Below are 25,550 nucleotides of genomic sequence, written 5' to 3'. Positions count from 1 at the left end.
ACCTATATGTTGTATGAAACAGTACACGCATCTCAAATGCTACAAGAATAAGCTTTTATTTTGGCAAAAAATTGAAACTCTTGTCCTTTGCATTAGTCAAGGGTATGTTGTGTCCTACAAAATCACGTGTTTCTACAAAAATGTCTCACTTGAAAAGGTGGCATTCCTACAATTTAGGATTACAGCTCTCAACTAATCAGGGTCAAATCGAGAAAAAAAAAATCAGGGAGACTTAAAATATTAGTACTTGAAAGACTGACATAATTAGATAATAAGATGAATTATTATGCATTTTCTGACGTAAAAGAAGTCTGTAAAGCTTAATTATTGTCATTACTTATCAAGTGTAATTCTCCACCTTTCCTCAAAAAGTCACCGGTTTAAAGGAAGTGGGACAGAGCTAAAATGTGAGTCAAAGGTAGACACATCCCTGAAAATCGTTACAGGTGAGAGGAAACAAACCGTCTTAAATCTGAGAGGATCTTTCCCTGCATGCATAACCACCTTAGATAAAAATCAGCCTGCTTGGTAACAAAAGAAAGTATGCACATTCCAAAATGCAAGCAGATCTGACTCAGTGAAGCTGACTCTCTTGCATAACGTTCCAGTGTTTGGAAGCCTTACTCGCTTTGCAACTCAGAGTGACTAAGCACTGAGGTCGGTCCCACCCCTAACGACGATACAGCTAAGGCTGGGCTTGGGGATGCGACATGTTCCGCCTCACCTTGGGCAAAGCTTATTCTCTGCTGCGTTCCGGGAGTTCCGTATCATTTAGCCTCTGCCCTGGTTCCAGTAACGGTGCTATAAAACTAACAGTTTGGTCTCAAGCATCCTGCAGCACTATGGCACCTAAACCCTACGACTACTTAGTGATCGGCGGTGGATCAGGAGGATTGGCCAGCGCCCGAAGAGCATCCGAACTTGGAGCACGGGTCCTCCTTATTGAAGAAGGAAAGCTAGGCGGTACTTGTGTGAGTACGGTAACTTATATGCTTACACCCTGATTATTGTGTAGTTTACTGGCGGGAGAAGGTCGGGAGGTAATCGACCGTTTTCCAAGTGTAGCACATTCTATTTCCTGCTAGGATAATTTCGCTTAGTCTGTACAGGCACAGTGGATGTGTCACTCTATCAACAGTTATAGACAAACAAGGCTAATTGACTAATACGATTTGTTTTAGTGTAAAGTATTTCTATAACGAGTGTCTATCTCTGTCTGTATGTATATAGAGAGAGAGAGATGGTATTTTTTTATCCTTGTTTTATCACAAAATCTGTGATCTTATGGTGACGGAGAATATGTTGCATTTCTTAGTGAGTTTATTTCTCAGTGGTTTATCACAACTTCTGTGATCTTATTGGGACAGGTTGGCAATTGAGGCAATAAATATTGGAGACAAAACGTTACAGATACCTATGAACATGCCGACATTGAAAACAGATGTAAATACTTTTGAGTAGGTGCATCCAACCAAGAAGAAGAAGAAGGAAAAAAATTACAGAACATAGCACAAATACCAAAAAGTGCATACTTTATTCCCACACACAGTAGGAGGGTGGACTACTACTCAAATATCCAAGTTTACAAAAAATGACCCAGCATATAAGCTTAGTATGAAAGGCACAACGTAAAACCCGTAGGTTAATGAATGTTGCAGAAATCTAACTCACAAAATAACTTATTTTTGCCACAAAAAAGTTAGATGTACCATATGAGTAGTCTTTCTTTAAATTATTGGTGTGAACAGCATGCTGATCATGTAGTCGGGTTTCACGTATAATAAACAGCTTCAAAACAGTGAGTGTGTGTGTTGTGGAGGTGGGTCAGAACACTGTGCATAGGGTTAAATCAAGATTGAGAATAGCATACCCCTCAACCGATTAGCACAAGAATCAGTAGCAAACTCAAACATAGTGGGAAGACTAAGGACCCAAAACAGGGACCGAGTTAAAAAAAATATTATAAATATAGAAAGTTGCTAGATAATGTTATATCCTGGGAAATAAGGAGACCACACGGTTCTGGAGTTGTAAGGCCTTTCTTTATTAAGAGCCTCCAGGTGCGCACCCATGCTACATGTTCACAACTTCTCCATAGCCAACATACACCGGAAACAACAAGTTACCAGAGAATACAGAACCAACACTACATGTTGCTAATTCCCCATAGCGCCCCTACAGTACAATAACAACATTACTTGCCCGATACTACATTCCTCCCCTCTTAAGCGCTGAATACGCTTCCTTACATAAGAAAAAAAACGAGGGAGCAAGTCAAAACCAATCCATCTAGGCACTTAATTTCTAAATACCCGGCTAGTATTAAACAGTTACCCTACAATCGAGTTAGGTTGTTCTTTTAAGCTATACATGCAATTTTAACACTGATAGTCCTTCAAGTAACTAGGTTTAACCAGTGCCCGCTTAGAACGGCGCAATGGTGCCACCCTAGGTGACTCCGGTGTCACAGTTACCACCTCTGGTACCGGTGTGTCCATCCCTAGAAAAGTTGGGTCCTCGGGAACCTCTCCTTCCGAGTCCCGGCGGTCTCCCTCGGCCCCCAAGATCGGAGATCCTCCTGCCGCTGCGAGCCCTTCTCCCGAAACTAACGGTATTTCCGGGGCTTGCAGTTCCATGGAGTCCTTCTCCTGTGCACTCCGCAGAATCTGGTCCACATGTCTCCTCACCACTAAACCTCCAGTCAACCTCACCTGGTACGACAGGGGACCGGTGCTCTTGACAATGAACCCTGGAATCCATTTAGGTCCATAACTGAAGTTTCGCGTCATCACTGCATCTCCCTCCAGGAAACTTCTCTCTCCGTCGTCGATCATGATGTTCTTTTTGCCTCCACTGTATCCTCTCTACCTTAGCTCGGATGTTTGGATGCACCAGATCCAATGTTGATCTTAATCTCCGTCCTTGCAACATCTCGGCAGGGGACAATCCCGTGGTAGACTGGGGTGTAATGCGTTAGTTGAATAACACCCTTGACACTTTGGCTGCCATACTTCCGTCTCCGGCCTTTTTCATCATCGCTTTAAAGGTCTGGACAGCCCTTTCAGCACAGCCATTTGAAGCCGCATGGTATGGTGCTGATGTGACGTGTACAATGCCATTTTTTTCCAGAAAACCCTTGAATTCTCCACTCATGAAACATGAAGCATTATCTGATACAATAGTCTCTGGTAATCCTTGGCTACTGAAACTCTTCCTCAGGCATTCAATGGTAGTGGTGGAAGTGGGTGTTTTGACTGGGTAGGCATCCATCCATTTAGAATGAGCATCCATTATTATCAAAAACATTGCCCCCATAAAAGGCCCTGCATAGTCTATATGAAGTCTCTGCCAAGGTCTACTCGGCCACTCCCATGGGTGTAGTGGTGCCGCCACAGGTAAGTTGCGATGTTGTTGACAGGTTTTACACTCTTTCACAGCGACTTCAATGTCGTGGTCCAACTTTGGCCACCAGAAATAACTTTGTGCTAAGGCCTTCATGCGGGTGATGCCCACATGACTCTGGTGCAGCTGTTGTAAAAGTGCACGTCTTCCTGGGGGCGGAATTATCACTCGTGCCCCCAACAACACGCATCCATCTTGCACACTCAACTCTGTTTTCCTCACCTCATAAGGCCGGAAAACTGGATCAGGTTGTTGTGTTGTCCTGCCTTGCTGGACCCACTGAAACACTCGAGCCAACACCGGGTCTTTTCGTGTCCATTTGCTCAGTTCCTTCGCTGACACCAACGTGATGTCCTCCATCATCAACACTCGGTCCTCCTTTTCCTCTCGCTGGGGAGGCCCCGGCAGCGGCAGACGGCTCAGCGCGTCCGCATTGCTATGGTGTTTCCCGGGCTTATAAACAATCTCATATTCATAAGCTCTCAATATTACAGCCCATCTCTGAATGCGAGGAGAAACCATCTGAGGCACGGCCTTCATCTCGTTGAACAGTGACAACAAAGGCTTATGATCGGTACACACAGTAAACTTCCTGCCATAGAGGTATTTGTGGAACCTCTTAATTCCAAAAATTACAGCCAAACCCTCTTTGTCTAGCTGGGAATAGTTTGACTCCGCTGGTGTTAAGGTTCGTGACATGAACCCAATGGGTCTTTCTTGTCCATCTGGCATACGGTGTGCCAACACGGCCCCTAACCCATAAGGTGAGGCATCACATGACAAAATTAAGTCCTTATGACTATCGTAGTGCACCAAAACCTCTGAGGACTGCATTAGTTCCTTGGACTGCTCAAACGCTTTGTCTTGTTCCTCCTGCCACGTCCACAGGGTCTCCTTCCTTAATAGTTTATGTAAAGGAGCTAACAGCGTTGACAGATTTGGTAGGAACCTGTTATAATAGTTGAGTAAGCCTAAATAGGCCTTCAGCTCTGTAACATTTGTGGGTGCAGGTGCCTCTTGGATGGCTTTTACCTTGTCTGGCAGGGGGTGTAGGCCCGATGCATCCACCTTGTAACCCAGGAACTCTGCTTCCTTTGCCATGAAAGCACATTTACTCCTCTTCACCCATAAACCAGCCTCTCGCAGTCGCCTTAGCACCTCGTTCAGAGTCTCCAGATGCTCGCAATTGTTCCTACCCGTCAACAGGATGTCGTCCAGATACACAGCCACCTTCGGAATTCCTGCCACCAGTCCCTCCATTATTCTCTGAAAAATAGCTGGACTAGAGGAAACACCAAAGGGTAAACGATTGACTTGGAACAGCCCTTTGTGTGTGTTAAGGGTGACATATGCCTTTGACCCTTCTTCCAGAACTACTTGTTGATATGCATGACTGAGGTCCAGTTTACTAAACTTTTCACCTCCCGACAGCTTTTCAAATACATCCTCCACCTTGGGTAATGGATACTGCTCCAGTTTCGAAACTTGGTTCACTGTTAGCTTGTAGTCACCACATATGCGTACAGTATTATCTGGCTTTAATACTGGAACAATTGGTGCCGCCCATTCCGAAAACTTCACTGGTTCAATTATACCTTGCTTGGTGAGTCGCTCCAACTCAGTCTCCACTTTCTTCTTCATTGCGTATGGTACGGGTCGGGGTTTGTAAAATCTTGGCGTTGCATTTTCTTTAACGTATATCTTTGCTGGTGGACCCCTCCAGGTCCCCAGTTCCTCTTTGAACACTTCTTCGTTGTTCTCCAGCACATCTTGCAAGGCCAGCCCCTGCTGTTCTACTTTATGGAGCCGTAGACAACCCATTTCCAGCTCCTTTAGCCACGCCCGGCCTAACAGGTTTGGTCCGTTACCTGCTACCACCATGACTGGCAACTGTTTGACTTTATCTTTATGTTTTACAGTTACTTTGGCCATCCCCAGTGTGGGAACTGTTTCACCTGTATATGTTTTCAAAGTCACTGAACAGTCCTGCAGCTCCTGAGCTTCTTTTAGCCATAACTTCCCATACTCAGCCTTGGACAGAACTGTCACACTACATCCCGTATCCACTTCAAACTGCACCATTTTACCATTTAAGTCCAACTGGGTTGTAATGGGATCGACTCTTTCCCACCTTGCCTCTTTCATGTTAAACATAGTAAACACTTCCTCTTCTTCCCTGGTGTGTTGATTTGTACCTTCACGCATGTGGTGTGCATACTGCCGTTTTATTTTCCGGTTTCCCTTTCTGTCCATCATACTGCTCTTTTCCTCCCCCTTTCTCGACTGGACCCTAGAGGGCGTTGATCGGCACATTTTCTTCACATTGCCCTTTTTTCCGCAAGCATGACATTTTTCATTTAAGAAACGACAGTTCCGTGACAGATGTTCCCCGCCACACCTGTAACAGGCATACTGACCAGACTTCCCTTGTGATTTATGCTCCCCGACCACCTTATGCACTGGCAGTGGGGTAGCACTCCTGCTCCCCACCCCTTCGATGGTTCTTGGTTGTAAATCACGAATGTCTTTATTCGCCATCTCGATGGCCTGTGCCAACTTCAAGGCCTTTTCAAACGACAACTCAGGCTCCGCTAACAATCTGCGTTGTATGCGGTCATCTGCAATGCCACATACGAGCCTATCTCGTAGCATTTCTGTCAGTCTGTCCTCATAATTACAGTGTTGCGCCAATTCCCTCAGCACTGCGACATACTCCGTTACCGTTTCATTGGCCCTTCTAGTCCTTAAATTCAACTTGAACCTTTGGACTATTGCACTCGGCTTCGGGTTATAATGTGACTGAAGCAAGCTCGTCAACTCCGTGAACGATTTATCCCCCGGTTTATCAGGACTCAATAAGTTCCTCATCAGACTGTACGTCTTGCTGCCCACCGAGCTCAGCAATATGGCTCGCTTCCGGCCCGCATCCATTATCTGGTTTGCTTCAAAAAAATGTTCCAACACTTCACAATACTCCTCCCAGGTCTGGGTCTGACAGTCGTATGCAACCAATGACCCCAACATGGAACCAGACATAACTCCGGCAGGCCCAGTCTCTTCGTCGTCCGACATTAACTGCACCCCGCCGTTTTCACTCGCAGCGGACTCAGAGGGATCCCATCCTCGTCGCCAATATGTTATATCCTGGGAAATAAGGAGACCATACGGTTCTGGAGTTGTAAGGCCTTTCTTTATTAAGAGCCTCCAGGTGCGCACCCATGCTACATGTTCACAACTTCTCCATAGCCAACATACAACGGAAACAACAAGTTACCAGAGAATACAGAACCAACACTACATGTTGCTAATTCCCCATAGTGCCCCTACAGTACAATAACAACATTACTTGCCCGATACTACAGATAACAGGTTTGCTATTATCATTAATTTTCTGAAGGGTATGAAGTCTGAAACTAAAATGTCTGTCATCGAGGATTGCAGTAACTAAATAATTTGCCAGAGAAAAACAAACTTTATGAGTGGAAGGTCAGAATATGAGGAAAAATTCTGAACATTCTGTGAAATTCTGGACTTTGAACATTAAGTCTTGGGCATGACATATCTTCCTTGAAAGAATAAAAAAATATATATTTTTTCTTACTCATGATTTTTGTTAAGGCTACCATTGGATTAAATAGTTAAGAAAATGCTCTAAAATGCACATCAGAGCATCTATAACCTTATGGCTTCTTGGGCCCTGGCTTATTTGAGTTATTTCCTAAATGGTTATTACTGTGCTATTTGAGTTATTTCCTAAATGGTTATTACTGTGCTGGCTTCATCAGGAAAGGTTATGTCTAAAGGATGCAAGGAAAACTGAAGCTGAACAATGAATTTCTTTCCTTAATTATAATTTCTGTTCAAGCCATCATTGAATCAAAAGGTTGTGTAAAAAAAAAAAACTTTTAAATACACTTCAGAGCAGACAGAAAGTTATAGCTTTTTGAAAAAGCTGAAGAGTAAGGCAAAATATATGAAAAGAAAGACAAAAAGTAACATGTATTGTGTGAGGAGCCCAAGATGGGAGGAAACAGAGGAGAGGACTGGAGGGTGTGGGTGGGGGCTGAAAAGTTGGCCTAGGTCATCATTTCACCCAAGTCCAGACCTGTATATAAAGTTGTTGTAATGCATCATTGTTGCAACTAAATGCCAGTAACTGTAAATGTCCCTGTGTGAGATTGGCCAACATAATGTTGTACATAGGCCTGTTGTAATTTAAGAGCATTGTAGCTACAGGCCAGTTTGTGTGTACTACTCCTAAAAGTTTGTGGTGTGAAGGAAAAGGTTGCTTAGGATGGATGGCAGGGCACAGTGATACTTAAACTAGAGGTTCCTTCGGGGGGGTGCAAACTTCACAATTGCTGAGGCAATACATTAAAAAAAATTGGTGAGCAATGTGTGGCCTGTTATCAGCGAGGATGAGTTATTGGGCAATGTGTTTCCCAAAAGGGTGATTTTTTTTCTTATTGTAGATTTTTGAATTTGAAGGAAACTTTAAATTTAAAAAGCTTTCAGAAGGGTGGGTGCCCAGTTGGGTTCCTTCCCTTGTGGTAGATGTAAAGTATGTGGAAGGGTTAAAAATTTGTCTGGCAATAGAATCAATGGGAGAATGTATAGGTCTACTGACAAATTTGATTGTTGCTCATGTGGAGTTGTGTATTTAATAGATTGTGGGTGCATAACCACAAGATGATACATAGAACAAACTAAGAGAATGGTTAATATGTCAATAATTCAACACTTGGGGGATATTAGAAATCACTGTTTGGACAGTCCTGTTGCCCAACATTTTCATTCAGCTCATGCAGGATCTGATGCCAGCTTTTTCTTTAGCATTTTGGCCAAACCTCATTTGGGTTCAGGGGGGATTTCATTCACAGGCTGTTGGAAATGGAAATTAGGTTCATTATTACCTATAGAACTTTTACAGCCTAATGGTATGAATTTAGAAATTAACCTTAATGTATAATTAATCAATGTTATATGGTAATAACCTTAATGTATAATTAATCAATTTTATATGGTAAGTTTTTATACATTTGTAAGTTTTTTCATACAGTTGTAAGTTTTATAGCATTGGCACGTTATTTATATTATTGCACTGTAGTAATACACTGAGAGAGGTGGCACATTTTTAATAGGTGTTTTATAATTGGTGTTTTGCAATTAAATAACAATGATGTGTGAAAAGCAATAATATTTAAAGAGCTGCTGTGTAGTATATAATAGTGAAAGACCAGCACTGGTAGAGTTTTTAGTAGAATCTAGAGCAAAAGTTGCCATTAAGAAATAAATAATTAATAGAGCATATAAAATATTGCATGATAACTGTAAGAATCATTCAGAGGGGATTAGGAATGATTGGAAAGAGAGATTAGATAAGCAATTCATAAAGAAACAATGAGGGGATATATGTATGTCTCCCAAATATGCAACAAAATCTAGAATATTTTGGATCTTTGCCTGTAAGTGTTTACATAGATGTTTTTATACCCCAAGCAGACTTCAAAGAATTTTTCCTCAGGTAGACAGTAAATGTTGGAGGTGTGATGGGGAACATATTTTCTGGGAGTGTAATAAGTTGTCAGACTTTAAAAATTCCATGCAGACTGCTCTGTTGGAGATGCTGGATGAGCAAATTGGAGTAACTTGGGAAATGATTTTTTGAGTTATGATACAGAATTGGAATTGCCTAGACATAGTAAGGCCTTGCTGAGTGTCATTATGACAACTGCAAAAAAAAGCAATTACTAGAAAACTGAAATCAAAATCTAAACCAACTTTACTAGAAGTAGCGAGATAGTAACAGAGATAAAACAACTAAAACTGGGATCTTTAGAAAAGGGTAGGTGCAAATTACATGGAAAAATGGTAAATGGGGATCAGTATATGCACAGGAGGAACGAGGTTTAAAAGAAGGCAGGATTTGAATGAGCTTTGTAATGGTTGACTAACAATGACTGGATATATTAAAAGTGATGTATAACGTTTGCAGCTACAGTTGTGTCTACACTGTTTGGAATATATAATGTTTGCAACTTAGATTGTGTCGCTGTGGTTTATTTTCATTTATGTAAGTGCAACATGGCCTATGTCATACGTTGTAATTTAATAAAAATGTGATGTTCCTTGTTTAAAAAAATAAATAAATCACAAAACAACAGTGGGTGGCTTGAGATAAGGTCTGGAGTGTCATGTCTGCAGTTTACTAGCTAGGCCTCTTGGGAGGGGTAGGCTTACAGTCTATTCCTTTCTTTCAAGAAACAGTAAAAAAAAAATATAAATCAAAATAAAGTTTCTTCTACCAAGGAGTTAAACTGGAAATTCAAAACAAAAGTGGATGGTCTGGGATAAGTACTTGGGGCATTCCTGTCCCTGTGAGGAAATACTGACCAAGGTAAACATTTAAACAGTTGAGGAACACGGAGAGACATCATGGTGAATGTCTAATACCGTAGACGGTGCTGAAAGAGCTTTCATCACATGAAGAGGCAGACCAGAACCAATAGAGAGGTGATATTTAAGTATATGCTAGGATGTGCTGTGTTACTAAGGGAAATTTAGATTCTTGAAGAGACTATTGTAAATAGATAAATTACTACAGTGGCTTTACAGTCAAAGTTACATCCCAACTTAAACTATGCTGTAGGATCTCCCACCTTCTTTCTCCTGTTTTATGAGCAGCCATAGTCAAAAAAATGCTAATTTCAAAACTGACATATGCCCTTCCACTTCTCTGCCTACACTCACAACATGCACACACATTACAAATCACTGAAAGTAAAATATGCAGATTTGTTCTTCTTGTGGTTAACACTCATCACTGTCACCTTTTAAAAGAAGTCACTTGGTTATCCATTACCAACAGATCAACTTTTCTACTCAGTACTTTGTTATTTGAGATTCTATAGAATGATTACTGCCCTCTGCTAACCTCTACTAAAAAGAATGCTTCCATTCAGGGGAACCAAATCATACCCCCAGAAGCAGTTAAGATAATTCCTTTACACTGATCAGACCAAGATTCAAAACTTTTGTAAGTGAGATGACATTTGCTAGCTTGGGAACAATAAAATGGAACCACCTTCCAAATAAAGTGAAAAAGAATACACTTTAATGTAGATTTGAATTTTTTCCCTAGTGTCTTATACAGTCCAGCCGTTACTTTGGTACTTAGGTTCATAGGAGGTTACTCTAGGCTATTGGCCCTAGGGCCTTTATAAGTCTAGTCATGTTATACTCTTGTTCCCTTATTGACCAAGTTGTATGGTCTATATTTGCAGTGCGAGTCTATGATCAGCGCTAATTTACCAAGTTGTATGGTCTATATTTGCAGTGTGTCTATGATCAGCGCCAACTGCCCTTATCCAAGAGGGAAGTAGGTGACACCCCTGGAGTAAATTAATGGTCTAACCAAGAATCCACAGAAACAAACCAAATCCAAGCAAGAAAACAAGTAATGAGAGTACCAGCAGCACAAATACAACTGGGTAAAAAGTAACAAGTCCACTTCTTTATTCACGTAAAGAGCTTTTCGTCTCACTAATAGTAAGACTTCCTCAGATGGTCTCCCATCCAGTTGTTAAGTTATGCTTAAATAGGGTCATTGAGGAGCTCTGTTTTACATGAATTGGGAGCTTGTTCCAGAGGACTGGCAATCACTGAGAGACATATCTTTCTCTTCAGCATGTCCTTTTAATGTCACAGGCTAGGTTAAAATCCCTAGCGTGAGTGAATCTTGTCCCATTTGACTTGCAGATGTGCAGCATTTCCATTAAGGGAGGGTCTGAGACTGCTCTGTAGGCCAGGTACAAGTCGCCTCTTAGCAGTCTATAAAATACAGAGTACAGTGACAGGACCTTCAGTCTGTCCATGTAGGTCATGTGTTGAAGGCCCCGAATTTTATTGGTGAGAAACCTCTGAGGTTTCTCCAGCTGCTGCAGATGTCTGTTGAGATACATGCAAAAGAGAGCATTGTACTCATACTCTACTAGTGGTCTGATGAGAGATGAGTAGAGGGGAGTTATAACATCCTTAACTCTGGATGCGATGCCCTTACTTATGAGATGTACAACATAGAAGTCCTTCTTTACCACTGTGGACACATGGTGATAGAAGTTAAGGTTGCTATCAACCTGTGTTTCCAAATCTCTCATCACAGGGTCTGAGCTAAGGGGGAACGGTTAATATTGTAATTTGCAGGGATTTCCCCTTTAATAAAAGGGATGACAATGCATTTTTTTGGGTTTAGTTTAAGTCTGTGGCTTTGACAGCAATCATTTGTCCGTGTAAGCTCTTTTTGTAATATGTCAACATCACTGGAGGACGCAATGATTGCACCAAGTTTGCAGTCATCAGCGAACTTTAGTAAGCCACAGGCCATCTATTTTCACCTGGACTTCTAAGAAATAGATTTCAAACAGTAGGGGTCCCAGCACAGATCCTTGAAGTACACCGCTGGTAACTGGAGTGCTGGTAGAGGTGGAATCCCTGACTTTGACTGTATGCATTCTGTCAGTGAGCCGGCTGGCTACCCATGTAGTGATATATGGGTTAATTCCCAGTTAGGTGAGTTTCTCAATGATTCTTAAATGGGAGATTGTGTCAAAAGCCTTGGCTAAGTTAAGATAGGCTGTATATACAGTTTTGCCTTCATCCAGGGCTTTGGTGACATTCTCGAAGAAGTCTGCCAGATTTAATAAGCATGTGTTGTGACTGAAATGGGCCATTAGATCAGCTCACTTACCCAGTCAATAAATGGAAAAATAAATAAATAAATATTTGTCATAATTCTGACAGATGGGTAGAATAACGGTGCTTAGAATTTTAGTGTAATTTTCTTGAGTAAGCCCTACAGTCACGTTGCTGAGAGTCTTTAAATTTTAAAGTCTTGGTTATTTATTTATTTTATTTTATTTATTTTCATTTTATTTAACATTTGTTTGCCAGAATAGCCCGACTGGGGAGAAAAACTCCATAAGTTTACAGAGAGTTATCAAACTCTTGTGCAAACTGAGCATTTTAATAGACTCTGCTAGGCTTATTTGACCTAGGGTACTTATAAGGAGGCGAGAAAGGAAGCGGCTTCATGGTGCGGAGTCATAAAACCCTGACTGTTACCCAGATTACTTAGGCTTAGCAGTGCCCCAGACACTAGAGGAGTCAGCTGAGAGGTTGTTAGCAACAAAAGCCTGCTTGTTCATCCTGCAGTATGGATCCCCACAGGAGGCTATAGTGCCATGTATCCTGAGGAGAGGGACAACTGAGGATTTGGGGGAGTGGTATGGAAGAGCTGGAAAGGGCCATATAATATAGAAGATGTGAAGGCAACATAATATAGCAGCACTATAAATATGTTACTGCTGTTATCAGGACTGCATATGGTAGGAGAAAAAAGATATACATTTTCTTGCAGCTGAAATATTAAGAAGAATATGGATTCTTAAAGACTTAAGATGGTTATTTTTTAGGTGTGTAAACCATTTTATGTATGTATTTGTTAAATATGGTGGAATACTGATTCACATGAACCTTTTTCTGGCTCAGTCCAGAAGCAGTGTCTGATTAAATGACAAGAGTTGCACAAAAGGCAGATGCAGACTGAAGAAATTTTACTTTTTCCTAAACTTGGTTTACTTAAATCTTTTCATGTTTGTATGCAACTTTGCATGTCTTCTGGTTTGAACGGTATTGAATGGATGGTGTTTCTCTTACATTTGTTGAACTACCCACTATTTTAAATGGAGACTGAAGGAATCAAACCCTCAAATACAGTATGAAACGCATTAATAGCTTATAACCTTAATCTTCTGTAGTAAATATGAGACATTCTTTGGTGTCTTAGTACAGAGTCATATTTAAAGATTTTTCTTTATGTAATGCTTTTGGGCATAAATGTGCCAGGCAGTGAAGCCATACCTCTCAACTTGCCAGATTTTCACCTAATATTTTTGGTCGTTTCCTCATAAAATTTGTGATTTTTCTGTCAAACCATTAAGGATTGAAGTCACTAAACAATGACAGATATTTTATTTTTTTCAGACTTCATGTCATTCAGAAATACATGTTAATGTAAAACTTGTTATTCTATAGGTTCATAGGTGTTTTACTAGGCTAATGACCACAAGGATCCTTTTAAGCCTAGCCATGCATCCCAAATCTCTGACAAGTTCTGATACCCTTGATAAGTATAAGCATGGGCCTGGGAGATGAACCATTTACTGGTTACCTGTGTCCATTAGAGACATAGGTGCTAAACCAGGTATGAATTTCTGGTTTCCCATCCAATTGTCCAAGTTGCATTTGAATTGGGTTAGGGAGGAACTCTGTTTCATATGGATGGGGAGCTGTTCCATAGATGAGGTAGTCTCTGGGATACATGCCTATCTCTCCACTAGGTCCTATCTATATCACAGACAAGGCTTAAGTCTTTACAACAGGTAATTCCGGTGCTGTTTGTTTTGTGGATATGCAGGAGGTCCATCAGAGTGGGGTCTGACAATGCCCAGTATGCCAGGCATAGATCTCCCCTCAAAAGCCTATAGGAGACAGAATACAGGGATAGGGCCTTGAGGGGGTCTTCATAGGACATATTACTTACTCCCTGTATTCTTTTAGTGAGGAACCTCTGTGGATGTTCCAGTTGTTGGATATGCCTGGTTAGGTACATACCAAAGGGGGCATTGTACTCAATGATAGGTCTGATGAATGCCGACTACAGTGGAACAATGACTTCCTTGGACTTAGATGCAATACCTTTGTTTATAAGTTGCGCAACATAGAATGATTTCCTCACCACTATAGACATGTGATGATCAAAGGCTAGATTGCTCTCTGTGTGTGTGTGTCCAAGTCCCTGACTACTGGGTCAACTCTAAGGGGTGTGTTGTCAGTATGATAGTTACCAGGGATGGATGACTTCCCAAAGGATACTATTATGCATTTCTTAGCATTTAGTTTTAGTCCATGGCTCTGACACCATTTGTATGTATCAGCCCCTCCTGGAGAACATTTGTGTCAGTGTGAGATTCAATGACAGCTCCTAATTTGCAATCATCTGCAAATTTAGTCAGCTAGAGACCACTGACATTGGCCTTGACTTCTGAGAAGTAAATGCCAAAAAGGAGCGGTCCAAGGACTGATCCCTGAGGGACTCCATTTCTGACTGGCCTTTTTGTAGAGGTGAACTCTCCAATTCTAACTTCCTGGGTCCTGTCTTTGAGCCAGTTAGCTATCCACCAGGTGACATACGGGTTTGTATCCAACCATTTGAGTTTGTCAATAATGCTCAAGTGGGGTATTGTGCCAAATGCCTTGGCCAGGTCAGGGTAGGCAGTGTGAACGATTTTGCCCTCATCCTTTGCTTTGGTGACCTTCTCAAAGAAGTCCACCAGGTCGAGTAGGCATGATCTGCCCTTGACGTAACCAAATTGGGTTGGGTCCGGTGTCTGGAGGTTTACTATATCTCTATTGATCATCTCCATGATAATTCTTTCCATGGCTTTACATATAAGACTAGTGAGACCTATGGGTCTGTAGTTTTCAGGGTCTGTACCCACCTTTGTGCAGAGGGATGACTGTTGCCTTTCTCCATTCATGAGGTATGAAACTTGATCGGAGGCTACAGTTAAATAGTAATTTCAGAGGCCCTGATAGGTCATGTTTCATGCTATTTAGAAGGCATCCTGGGATATTGTCTGGGCCCATTGATGCAGTGTTCTTGGTCTTAGAGAGACCATTAAGGACCTGTTCCATAGTGATAGTAAGGGGAGTTATATTTGATGATATTTCCTGAGGAAAGGTTGAGAGGGAGGGAGGAGTAAAGTTGGAGCTGAATTTATCAGCCAGGAGGTTTGCTATGTCTTTTGGCTCAGTATAGGTGGCTCCATTTACAATGAGCTCTGCACACAATTGTGTACTGCCTTTGAGGTTGCGGACCTAGCTAAAGAATGCTTTGTGGTTGTCATTGGCCTGGGAGGCAAAACTTACCTCAAATTTGGCTTTTGTAGACTTTATTTGTCCTCTGAGTTGTTTGTTTAGTTTGATGACAGTGCTTTTTTCCTGCTGGGTGCTGCACCTCCTAATTTTTTCCATGATTTTCTTCCTCCTAGGTGGCTTGTTTTTTGAGTTAGTTCTGTAGTTCTTCCTGGTGGGTACAGCTGCAGCTATTAACATGCTTGTACAGGGTTTCTATGAACAGTTCTGCATAGGTAGACATGTACTCAGGGTTTATGGGAGTTTGAAATGTTGCCAGGTTTTCACTTTAGCAGGAGGTTAGCCTTAGAATAGACCCTGAATATTCCAGGCTTAGCTGGGGGTCCAAGTTTTATTTTTATTTCAAAGGAGACCATTTTGTGGTCTGGCCTTACCAGGGAAGACATTACAGTAGGGAGTGTGCAGCAGTGTCCCATATTAGTGAGAACCAGATCCAGTATAATTGCACCCCTGGTTGGTGTATTGACCATATGGTCCAGGGAGTTTGTGTTTACAAAATCCAGGAATCTCTGTGTGTGTATGTTTCATGTTGTATAGGATTCCCAGTTAATAGTGGGGTAATTAAAGTCACCCATGAATATGGTATTGGGTTGGATGGTTAGTGTTTCTAATAAGTTTAAATACGTGGTATGGGTTTCCTGGGTCATAGAGGTGGACCTATAGCTTGCATGGAAGTGGTATTGGATTTTACCTATGGTGATTTGAACATGGAGCAGCTCAAGTGCTAACAGCTTTTTGAGTTTATAGGAAGAATAATTAAAATTTGTTCCTGATTTTGTGCCCCCTCCCCCCCCCCCCACACACACACACACACACACACACACACACACACACACACACACACACACACACACACACACACATTATCTTTGGCTTTGCCCAGCTTCTTGCACTAAGAGGTTGAGAGGTTTGAGTGAGATAGATATGTATAACATGTTGGAGTGATCTGTAAAATAAAAATGCTGGAAAATAAACAAAGATAACATGTAATCCATTCATGTATTTGCAGTACTCCTTTATCTTTTGTGTTAAACTTCTATTTAAGGGAATGGACTTTCAGGTAATAATTTAGATGGCATGGGGTGTCTCCTATGATTCACTGCAGTGTTATTACCCTTTGCATAGTGGGAGGGGCAAAGGGGCAACTCCCCTACAGATAGATCTAACCAGATCTTAGAGCTGAGTTAGGGGGATGTTTTCTTTTTAGTGTTGCTGTACCAAATGGTCTGAGGAGAACTATGTTTACTGCATGCATTTTTTTTACTGGCAGTAGGTGATTATTAGATGCTGTATTTTGATCTTAAAATCTTTTGTTACATGACAAATCTCTTGAGAGGGGGCAGCTATCTTGTTTTACATTTAGTTTCAGAAGTTGCCAAACGTTACCAGTAGTGTAATGCAAGACACAGTTTTGGGACGTCTCCTACTTGGCATCTATTTCTTAGACCTTCAAGCTAACACTCCCAGCCTATGGTTAACCAAGTTTGCAGACAATTGTAAATTGGGTATTGTTATTCAACTTTCAATTGACTCAATTGCTCCATCAGTTTAGATTGTGTTAACAACCTGTGCAAGGATAACTGTCTCAAATTAAATGTAAAACATTTAATGTAGTTCATTTTAGTAAACAAGACTGTTTCACTTACCGTATGGGAGATGCACCCCTCCAGTCAGACAGTGTTGTAGGGGATCTGGGTACTCTTGTTGATAATTCCCTGTCATTTGACCATCATATCTCCACAGTAGTTTGTAAGGTCTTTTATCTGGCTCATCTCATTTCCAAAGGCATCTCCACTAGATCCAAAGGAATTGTAATTCCCATTTACTTGTATCTTATCAGACCCATTATTGAATATAGTGCACCGTTTGGCATGTATTTGCCTAAACATATCATACAACTTAAGAGACTGCGGAGATTCATAACTAAAAACAACAGTGGCCTCAAAACTGTTAGTTATCAGGACAGACTGTCAGCCCTTTCACTTTACTCAAGCTCTTACAGACTCTGCATCTAGCTTTTTGACCATGAAACTCTAGTTGACCTCTTGTTCCTTTGCAGAACTAATGGTATCTCGAATATGTTGTTACAGGAACTAAGCCTTCATCAGCAGATAATGACATATTAGCATGAAAGTTTCATATCCCAGCATATCCCTCAGCTCTGGAACAAACTTCCACTGCATGTCAAGTAGAGTAGCAAACTTGGTACCTTCAAGGTTCACCTAGATAATTGAATGGGCATCCTCCAATTCTACCCTGTCTTGTCTTGCCCTGCCCTTCTTGAAGTTAAAGGGAACTTTTGAATATTTTTTTGGGGCTAGGTTTGTAATAGTCTGTAGACTGATTGCCTAGTACTTGCCTACGAACAACTGTCATGTCATAATTAGCCTTAATTCTTTTTAACTCATTCAAGTCTAAAATGACATTTTTGTATATTTCCAGTTCACACTCATAGCTCCTTATAGCATCCAGACCTTTTTGGGGTCTGGCTTCTTTAACTAAGCAACTTATCAACTGAATGTCACCTTTATGTCATACCCCATGCAAGGAGTGTGCAGGTGATGTTCAGGCATACCATCCTCAGAACTGATTGCCCCAGTAGGAACAGCAGCCCAAGGAAAACCAAGGAGAACCTGCACATCCGGGAAGGAAAAAAGACCAGGGGAATGGAGGAAGGAAGTGAATACTGCACTGGTCAAGGCAAGGACATCTACCGTTATGGTAAGTTTTTACACAACTGTACTATGCCCTTACATTCACTGCAGCTGTATTCCCTAAAAATGGGAGAGTGCAAAAACTCAAGAAATAAACCTGGGAGGAGGAAGCAGCAGAGTCCTCCAAGAAGCCATGAAGAATGGCAGCAGCAAAACCAGCTCTAGCTCTGGAGATACCATCCAACTGGTAATGTTTGGTAAAGGTATGCACAGAAGTCCAGGTAGCAGCTTCTAGAATAGAATTGGTGTCTAAGCCTTTGAAAAAAGCACCAGAAGAAGCCACAATTCTAGTTGAATGAGCCTTAATAGAAAAAGGAAGGCTCTCGCCATGAAAAGTGTAACAAAAGGAAATAGCCTTAGATATCCAAGTGGAAATAGTTTACTTGGAAACAGCCAAACCTAAAGACCTAGGATGAAAGGAAACAAATAACTGGTCAGACTTCCTGATAGCTTTTGTTTTAATCAAATAAAATCTGAGCTGTCTATGCACATATAAGGTATGTAGCACCCTCACACTGTCAGATTGCAGAGAGGGGGGAAAAGTAGGCAAATTAATAGACTGATTAAGTGACAACTCATTAATCACCTTGGGGATGAAAGTAGGATTAGTACACAAGGATAACCTGTCCTCATGAAATATCAAAAAAGGTGGACAAGCCATAAGGGATTGCAACTCAGACACCCATCGGGCAGAAGTAAGAGTTAACAAAAGAACTGTCTTCCAAGAACAATGTTGCAAGGAAGCTGAAACAGCAGGCTCAAAAGGAGCCTGAGTCAATTTTTCCAGAACAAAATTAAAATCCCAGTGAGGAGGAATAGGCTTCTTGGGAGGTCTAATATTAAGGCTGCCTTTAAGAAATTGCTTAGCCTGAAATCTAGAAGCTTACAGGGGAGTTAAAGGCAGATAAGCAGAAAGAGCTGATAAATGGGCCTTAATAGAATAATAGGCCAAACCAGCATTGAGCAACTCACACAAATAAGAGAGAACCAAAGGAACATCCACAAAAAGTGGGTCCAGGTCTCGAGAAAGACACCAAAGAGAAAACCTCTTCCATTTATTAAAGTAGGATTTCCTAGTAGTAGTTTTCCTGGCTTCCTGCAGCATGGCCTCAAAAAAAAAAGTGTCTATAAGGAATCAAAACCCTATCGCCCACAGTGTCAGTTGAAGTGTGGACAGGTGGGGATGGATGAGAGACCCCTTGTCTTGTGTGAGGAGATACACCCTGTGAGGTAACATGTGATGATTGCCCCTGGCTAGATGCAGAAGTAGAGGGAACCAGTGCTGTTGCGGCCAAAAGGGAGTCACCAACAAGATTTTGGGAGCATCCTGCTGAATCTTGAACAGGACTCTCAGAAGGAGAGGAAAGGGAGGGAATACATAAAGAAACATCCCCTTCCAAGAAAAGGAGAGTGTGTCCACCTTCCATACCAGAGGACTTGGGACTCTGGCACAAAAGAGAGGGGAGGCAAAGAGATCTACTTGAGGAGTACCCTACTGATGTCCAGAAACACATCCCTATGAACCATCCATTTGTGGGATTGAGTGAAGGACCTGCTCAGATTGTCTGCCACAATGTTCTGATCTAAAGGAATGTAAACTTCGTGAAGAGTCACCCAATATTGGACAGCCAGATCCCATACCAGAAGTGCCAGCCGGCAAAGACGGTAAGATGTCCTACCCCCCCTGTTTATTGATATTCACAGACAATACCACAGTCATATGGTATACCTTGAGAGGCCCTGGAGAGAAGAGAAGATGAAAGGCCTAAAGAGCCAGAATAAGAGGCCTCATCTCTTTGATGTTGATGTGCTCCTTCGGCTGACGAGGCGACCACACTCCCTGAACCCTCAGGGAGTCAAATGTTGCTCCACATCCCACATCTGAAACGTGTGTGAACAGATCCTATGAGGGAAGAGGAGGCTGAAAAGGGAGCCCTGGATTCAGAGACAACTGCTGAATCCACCACAGAAGTTCTTTCTTGAGACACTGGAGAAGAGGAACAGGAAAATCTAGAGGATGTGCATAGATGTGCATGCTGAAGCCACACCAACATCAGAAACCGCTGGAACTTCCTCATGTGGAGCTTGGCCAGAGAGAGCATCGGAAAGGTGGAAGCCATGAACCCCAGAGCTCTTAGAAACTCCTTGTCTGTAATGGAGGCTAGGGGAAGAAGAGTTTGAAAGAAAGAAATGAAAGTTAATGCCTTTGAAGGAGGCAGGGATGCCAAGATTGGCACCATTTGAAACCTGCAAACCAGAATGACATGATTCTGAGGAGTCGGAGAAGACTTTTTTGAAGTTTATTGTGAACCCTAGGCTCTGAAGAAGAGAAATGGTAAAATGAAGATTTTTGCAAAAGGACCTCTGAAGAAGAGGCTTGAATCAGCAGGTCATCCAAATAAGAAAAGATTTGGATCCCTTGAAGCCCACAAAAGGCAATCACAGGAGTGAGGTATTTGGTGAACACCCTAAGGGCAGTAGAAAGGCCAAAGGGCAAAATACAGAACTGAAAATGACAGGAAGCAACAGAGACATGCAAAAACCTCCTGAAAAGAGGATGGCTCAGAATATGGAGATAAGCATCCTTGAGGTCCAGAGATACCAGAAAGGCCTGAGGGAGCAAGAGAGGAAAAAGGGACTGAAGGGACAACATCCAAAAGGAAGGCACCTTCAAAAAGGTGTTTAGATGGGAGAGGTCTAGAATAGGGCTCCAAATACCTTCTTTTCTGGGCACTAGAAACATTCTTAAATAAAGCCCTTTCCCCCTTTGGGACACAGGCACTTCTTGAATAGTACCCTGAGACAAGAGGTCTTGAAGAACCTCTGGGGAAAAAGTTGCTCCCGAGGAGGCTGAGGAATGCCTATAAAAGGAGGGTGGGAAGTCCAGACCATGAAGTACCCTTGCCGAATGATTGACAGAACCCAAGAGTCCTGGGTGATTTGGAGCCAAACAGGAAGAGAAAGAGAAAGGTGAAGAGAAAGAGGAATATGGCTGGGAATGGGCGTATAGTCAGACAGCACCTGGTTTGTCAGGAAAGCAAGGCTTAAGAATCCCTGCAGTCTGAGTGGCCTTAGCAGTATGAGTTTGTTTACTACCCTTTTTACCTTTAGAAGGAGGGCGCGACTGCCTATGAACAAAGACTGGCTTAGAAGGGTAGGTTTACTGAAATTTAGGCACAAGAAAAACAGGCATGCTTAAGCTTCTGTAAAGCCTTCCCTTTGTCCTGAAGAGACTTAAATAAACCAGCAGCTGCTTCACCAAACACAAGTGTATTATCCAGAGGAGCATCCATCAGCTTAGTCTAATATCATCTGGCAAAGGTTGAAGTTGAAGCCATGAATATCTCCTCAGAACTGAACCAGAAGCAGCAGCCCTAGAAGAAACATCTGCTGCATCATAACTACATTTGATAGAATGATGAACTACCTGAGAGGAAGTCCAAAGCAAGGAAAAAGCAGAAGCTTTACTCTCAAAAGTCTGGAAGATCAGAAAGAATCTGACCAGCCTGAGAAAAACAAGCCAAGACATACCTAGAGATATGGGCCTGATCATTAATATTTCTAAAAGCTAGGGTAGCCGAAATATAAATCTTCTAACCCAGCCTACCCATGGTTCTACTGTCCTTGTCAGAAGGCAGTAACTTGCACAAAGGAAGCAATTGAGATGGCTTATCAGAGGCTACAGACACCACAGAGGGGACAGCAGCAGTACATTTAAACAAAAAGGAAAAATCCTCAGGCACCCTATAAAACCTATTAGACTTCCTGGGAGCAGGAGGCTGAGAATCCAGTGCTTTAGAGGCAGTGGAAAAAACATCCAATAAAGCAGGCAAGACAGGAGAAATGACCGCAGGTTTAGGAGATTCCATCTCCAGTAACTTACAGTACCTCTTATGGATATCCGAAACCTGGGCACATTCCCACATAAAAAATCCATCATCCTAGAGATCGTGTCTCCAAAGGCTATTTCCTCAGAAGGATTATCTAGAGTATGGGAAGCCTCCTCCTCAAACCTGTAGTCTAAAGGAGAAGGTATCTGGTTAGAATAAGCAAAGGACTCATCATCAGAATCCACCTCAGAAGAATGCTGTCCTTTTAGGGGAAGAAGAGGACCAAGGAGAAGTAGGAACTTAAAACCCCTAGAGGAGGCCTCAACGACAGTAAAGCATTAAATAATCCTTGAGTAAAGGCCTGCCACTCACTTTGTGGACCCCTAGGAGTAGAAGAAACATGATTTGTTTTCTGTTTCTTTTTTAAGGGGACATCCGTCCTAGAAACCTGAGAAGGCCCAGATTCAGAATGGCATTCCACAACTGCAGTAAGAACCTCTTCCCCTAAAGAGAAACTGCGGAACCCCTCTAGACCCCTCGGAAACAGTCAACTGTGGTTCCCTCTGAATGCCCGAAATGGACGCCTGCAAAACCTCATCGGATGTGCTGCCCACCAGATCCTCACCGACTTCCAACTCAGAAGTGATAGAAGAATCTGACAAAACAACCAGGTGAGTCTCCGGGTTCATAATAACCCCAGGAGAAACTCCCGGCAGAGTCTAGACAGTGGAAGATTCCGGTCTTACCTTGTGCACCTTCCCTCCATAGTATCTGCAGCAAGAAGCTTAAGACGTTGGTGCTCAAGATACAAGGAAAGGGAAGAAAGCCTACTATGAAGAGTTTTGGGGACAAATGCCTGGCAAATTGAACAATTATGGTTCTGAGCATCAACTAGGCAAAAAAGACACTTATCATGGCTGCCTTTATGGGGAATCAGTCTCCCACACTGGCATTTACCCTTCCTGTATGACATAAACCCCAAACAGCAGAAAAAGTAACCAAAAACCCCAACTGGGTACTTACTGCAACTTGTGATGACTCCAGGAAATAGAAGTAAGCACAGGGAAGCAAAAAAAAAACAAAAAAAAAACAGATGGAGGTAACAGACTGACGGTCTGAACATTACCTTTATGCCCTACCCCACTCAAGGAGTGTACAGGTGATGTTCAGTGTACCTTAAAGCAATGGTAGACTTTGGTAAACTAGCCAGATGGTGGGCTTCACGGCAGGGAATTCCATTTGTAAGGAATACTGCAGCGGTGAATGTAAGGACATCAAGTGTTAATTACTTCAATGTTCTCAGACACTCTTCTGTTGTGGCAATGGTATAAAGCTTCTGTTTTATAAAAAGAATTCTTGTAGGCATCATGCATCATTTAGAGGTCATTCTAGAAAAAAAATTGAGGTGGGTTTTATTTCCACCTGCAGTAAGGGTAATTATCTTGATTGTTGCCATTTATTTGGGTCTCTATAGTGATTTCCAGCACTGCAATTAATGCCTAATTTTCCCCACACCAAAAGTTGTGTTTACATACAAAGAAAGATCGTCACAGCAAGGAGTAGAATTTTAAATTTTTTATACTGAAAAAGCATTTGGAAACAGATGCCATAATAAGGGCAGTCATAGTACGTCCTGAAGTTGATACCAACTCGTTCAACTATAACCAATTTGAGCAGTGTAAAAGTGACAATTTTAAGTTAGAAAATCTGGTGACTAAATACATTACTTGGCACTGTAAAATACTGTATTTAGAGGAATGTAAACTTTTAAAGTGTATCTCTTTTGGATTGAGAGTGTACAAATTTCCAAACAGTGTGACCACTAGAGATGGTCTTTAGAAATATCTGGTCAAGCTGTTCAATGACACTGGCATTTCCCTTATGAAACTACAAAACTAACAGCCTAAGGGATGAAATGTATCTGTTAGGTGAAAACATAAAAGAAGTATACTTGTTTTCCTCAGTTCAACAACTTATACAATGCATAAGAGTGAAAGCCGAAAGGCTCACTGCTACAATTGTGAACATAAAAAGAAAGAAATTATGTAGAGAGACTTGGCAGCATATGAAAAGGGTGAAGTGCACCTGTTGAAAGAACAGAATACAGATGCTGTTTTCTCCAACCCTCCATGTATTGACAGCACAGAACATCCCAGGAATAACTGTCCAGGCTCCAATTCTAACAGTACTGAACCACACAATACTGGAAGGGCCAGTGGTACACTTCCCAGTCAAGCCCCCCCATTCTTTCCCCAGCTCCCTTTTTATTGCATTCATCAGGAAGCATAAGAACCTCCAAATGGCAAACTGGGGGAAAGAAGCAAGGCAGATGGAGGGGGAAGAACAACAAAAAGAAAAAGTAAACATCAGCGCCAAAGTCCTTAATTTGAGTGACTTAAATTTGAACGATCAACATATTGCAGTGCTCTCAAAAGATTTTTTTCTTTATTCCTTCACAAACTGCTAATATCGCAAAGCCTTTGGTGGTCCTCAAATTCTACATGCGGAAGTTGAATCTGCAGTATATTGTTAACGATCTTCCTTATTTCAGTAAAAATCTTAACATGCCCTGCTGTAGAAGTACAAACGATCCAAAACTTCACAACACATTACACGTGTACCAAGATCAGTGTGAAGAAGATTTTAGGAAAAAATAGGCTAACAAACCAAAAATTTACAATCTTCCCCTTTGGTGAGAGGAAAAACTCTGAAAGACCTTTCCATGAATGGAGACATACGTGTCATGAAGGCAGACAAGGCGGGTATGATTGTTGCCATGAACAGCAATGATTACAGTCTGGCCATCAACAACCTTATGTCAGACAACAACTGTTATGAGGAAACTACAGGGGAGAATATTCAAAAATGCTTTCTACAATTGACAGTTTATTATTTGACCTATTAAGTCAAGCTGAAATAGACCATGACATTTACTCTTTTTAAGGGTCGAATTACCCAAAATGGCCAGACTACTCAGCATTTCAAAGGTTCATAAGGACAAATTCAACCCTCCCTTTAGATCAAGTCATGGCTGCTGAGCATTATAAAAGACCAAACCCATTTTTATTTTCTTGGATCACATGTTAAATCCTATTGTACAAGCCTCAGAGTTTTATTTAAGAGACTCCTGGCATTTGTTGGAACTCTTGAGACATCCAGGGATTGGAAGTTGAGTGTGTGTTCGCTTCTTTTGTTGTTGTGTCATTGTACACCTGTATTGTACAACAGCGTGGGATAGAATTTGTCAGGAACTCTCTGGCCAAATTCACAAACTTTAACAATGGTCTTACAAATACTATTTACACTGTGCTTGAAATAGTCCTTGAAAATAATTATTTTCCTTTTCAGGCAAATTTTCAAACAAAAGACAGGGGTTACCATGGGGGCCAGAGTAGCCCCTGTCTTTGCCAACCATGTTATGGCATGGTGGGAGTAGAATTATTTAAAATCACACCACTTGTACACTAAGGTTGTCTTTTATAGAAGATACATAGACAATTTGTTTTTTTTTTTGTTTGGAAAGGCACCTTGGACAAGTTTGACCAGTTTTGTCTATTTCTCAATGACAGCACCTCTTTCTTCAAATTCACTACAAGTGGTTTTGGCATTG

The 25,550-nt window shown here is 41.7% G+C and overlaps 1 protein-coding gene across 1 annotated transcript in view; it reads left to right on the top strand.

Annotated features, from left to right (window-relative positions):
* Positions 1 to 378: 378 nt before the first annotated feature.
* The window catches only part of GSR (glutathione-disulfide reductase), a 300,254-nt gene continuing 275,082 nt past the window's right edge, over positions 379 to 25,550 (top strand). The window contains exon 1 of the mRNA XM_044059619.1: positions 379 to 971. Within this exon, the coding sequence (XP_043915554.1) occupies positions 711 to 971 (261 nt within the window). The 5' untranslated portion in view covers positions 379 to 710. The remainder of the gene's footprint in view (positions 972 to 25,550) is intronic.

Source organism: Protopterus annectens, chromosome 17.part0, assembly GCF_019279795.1.
Source record: "Protopterus annectens isolate FY-2018-M chromosome 17.part0, PAN1.0, whole genome shotgun sequence".
NCBI lineage: Eukaryota > Metazoa > Chordata > Ceratodontiformes > Protopteridae > Protopterus > Protopterus annectens.
Note: the sequence above shows the minus strand (reverse complement) of the source record. Positions and strands in the feature narration are given on the sequence as shown.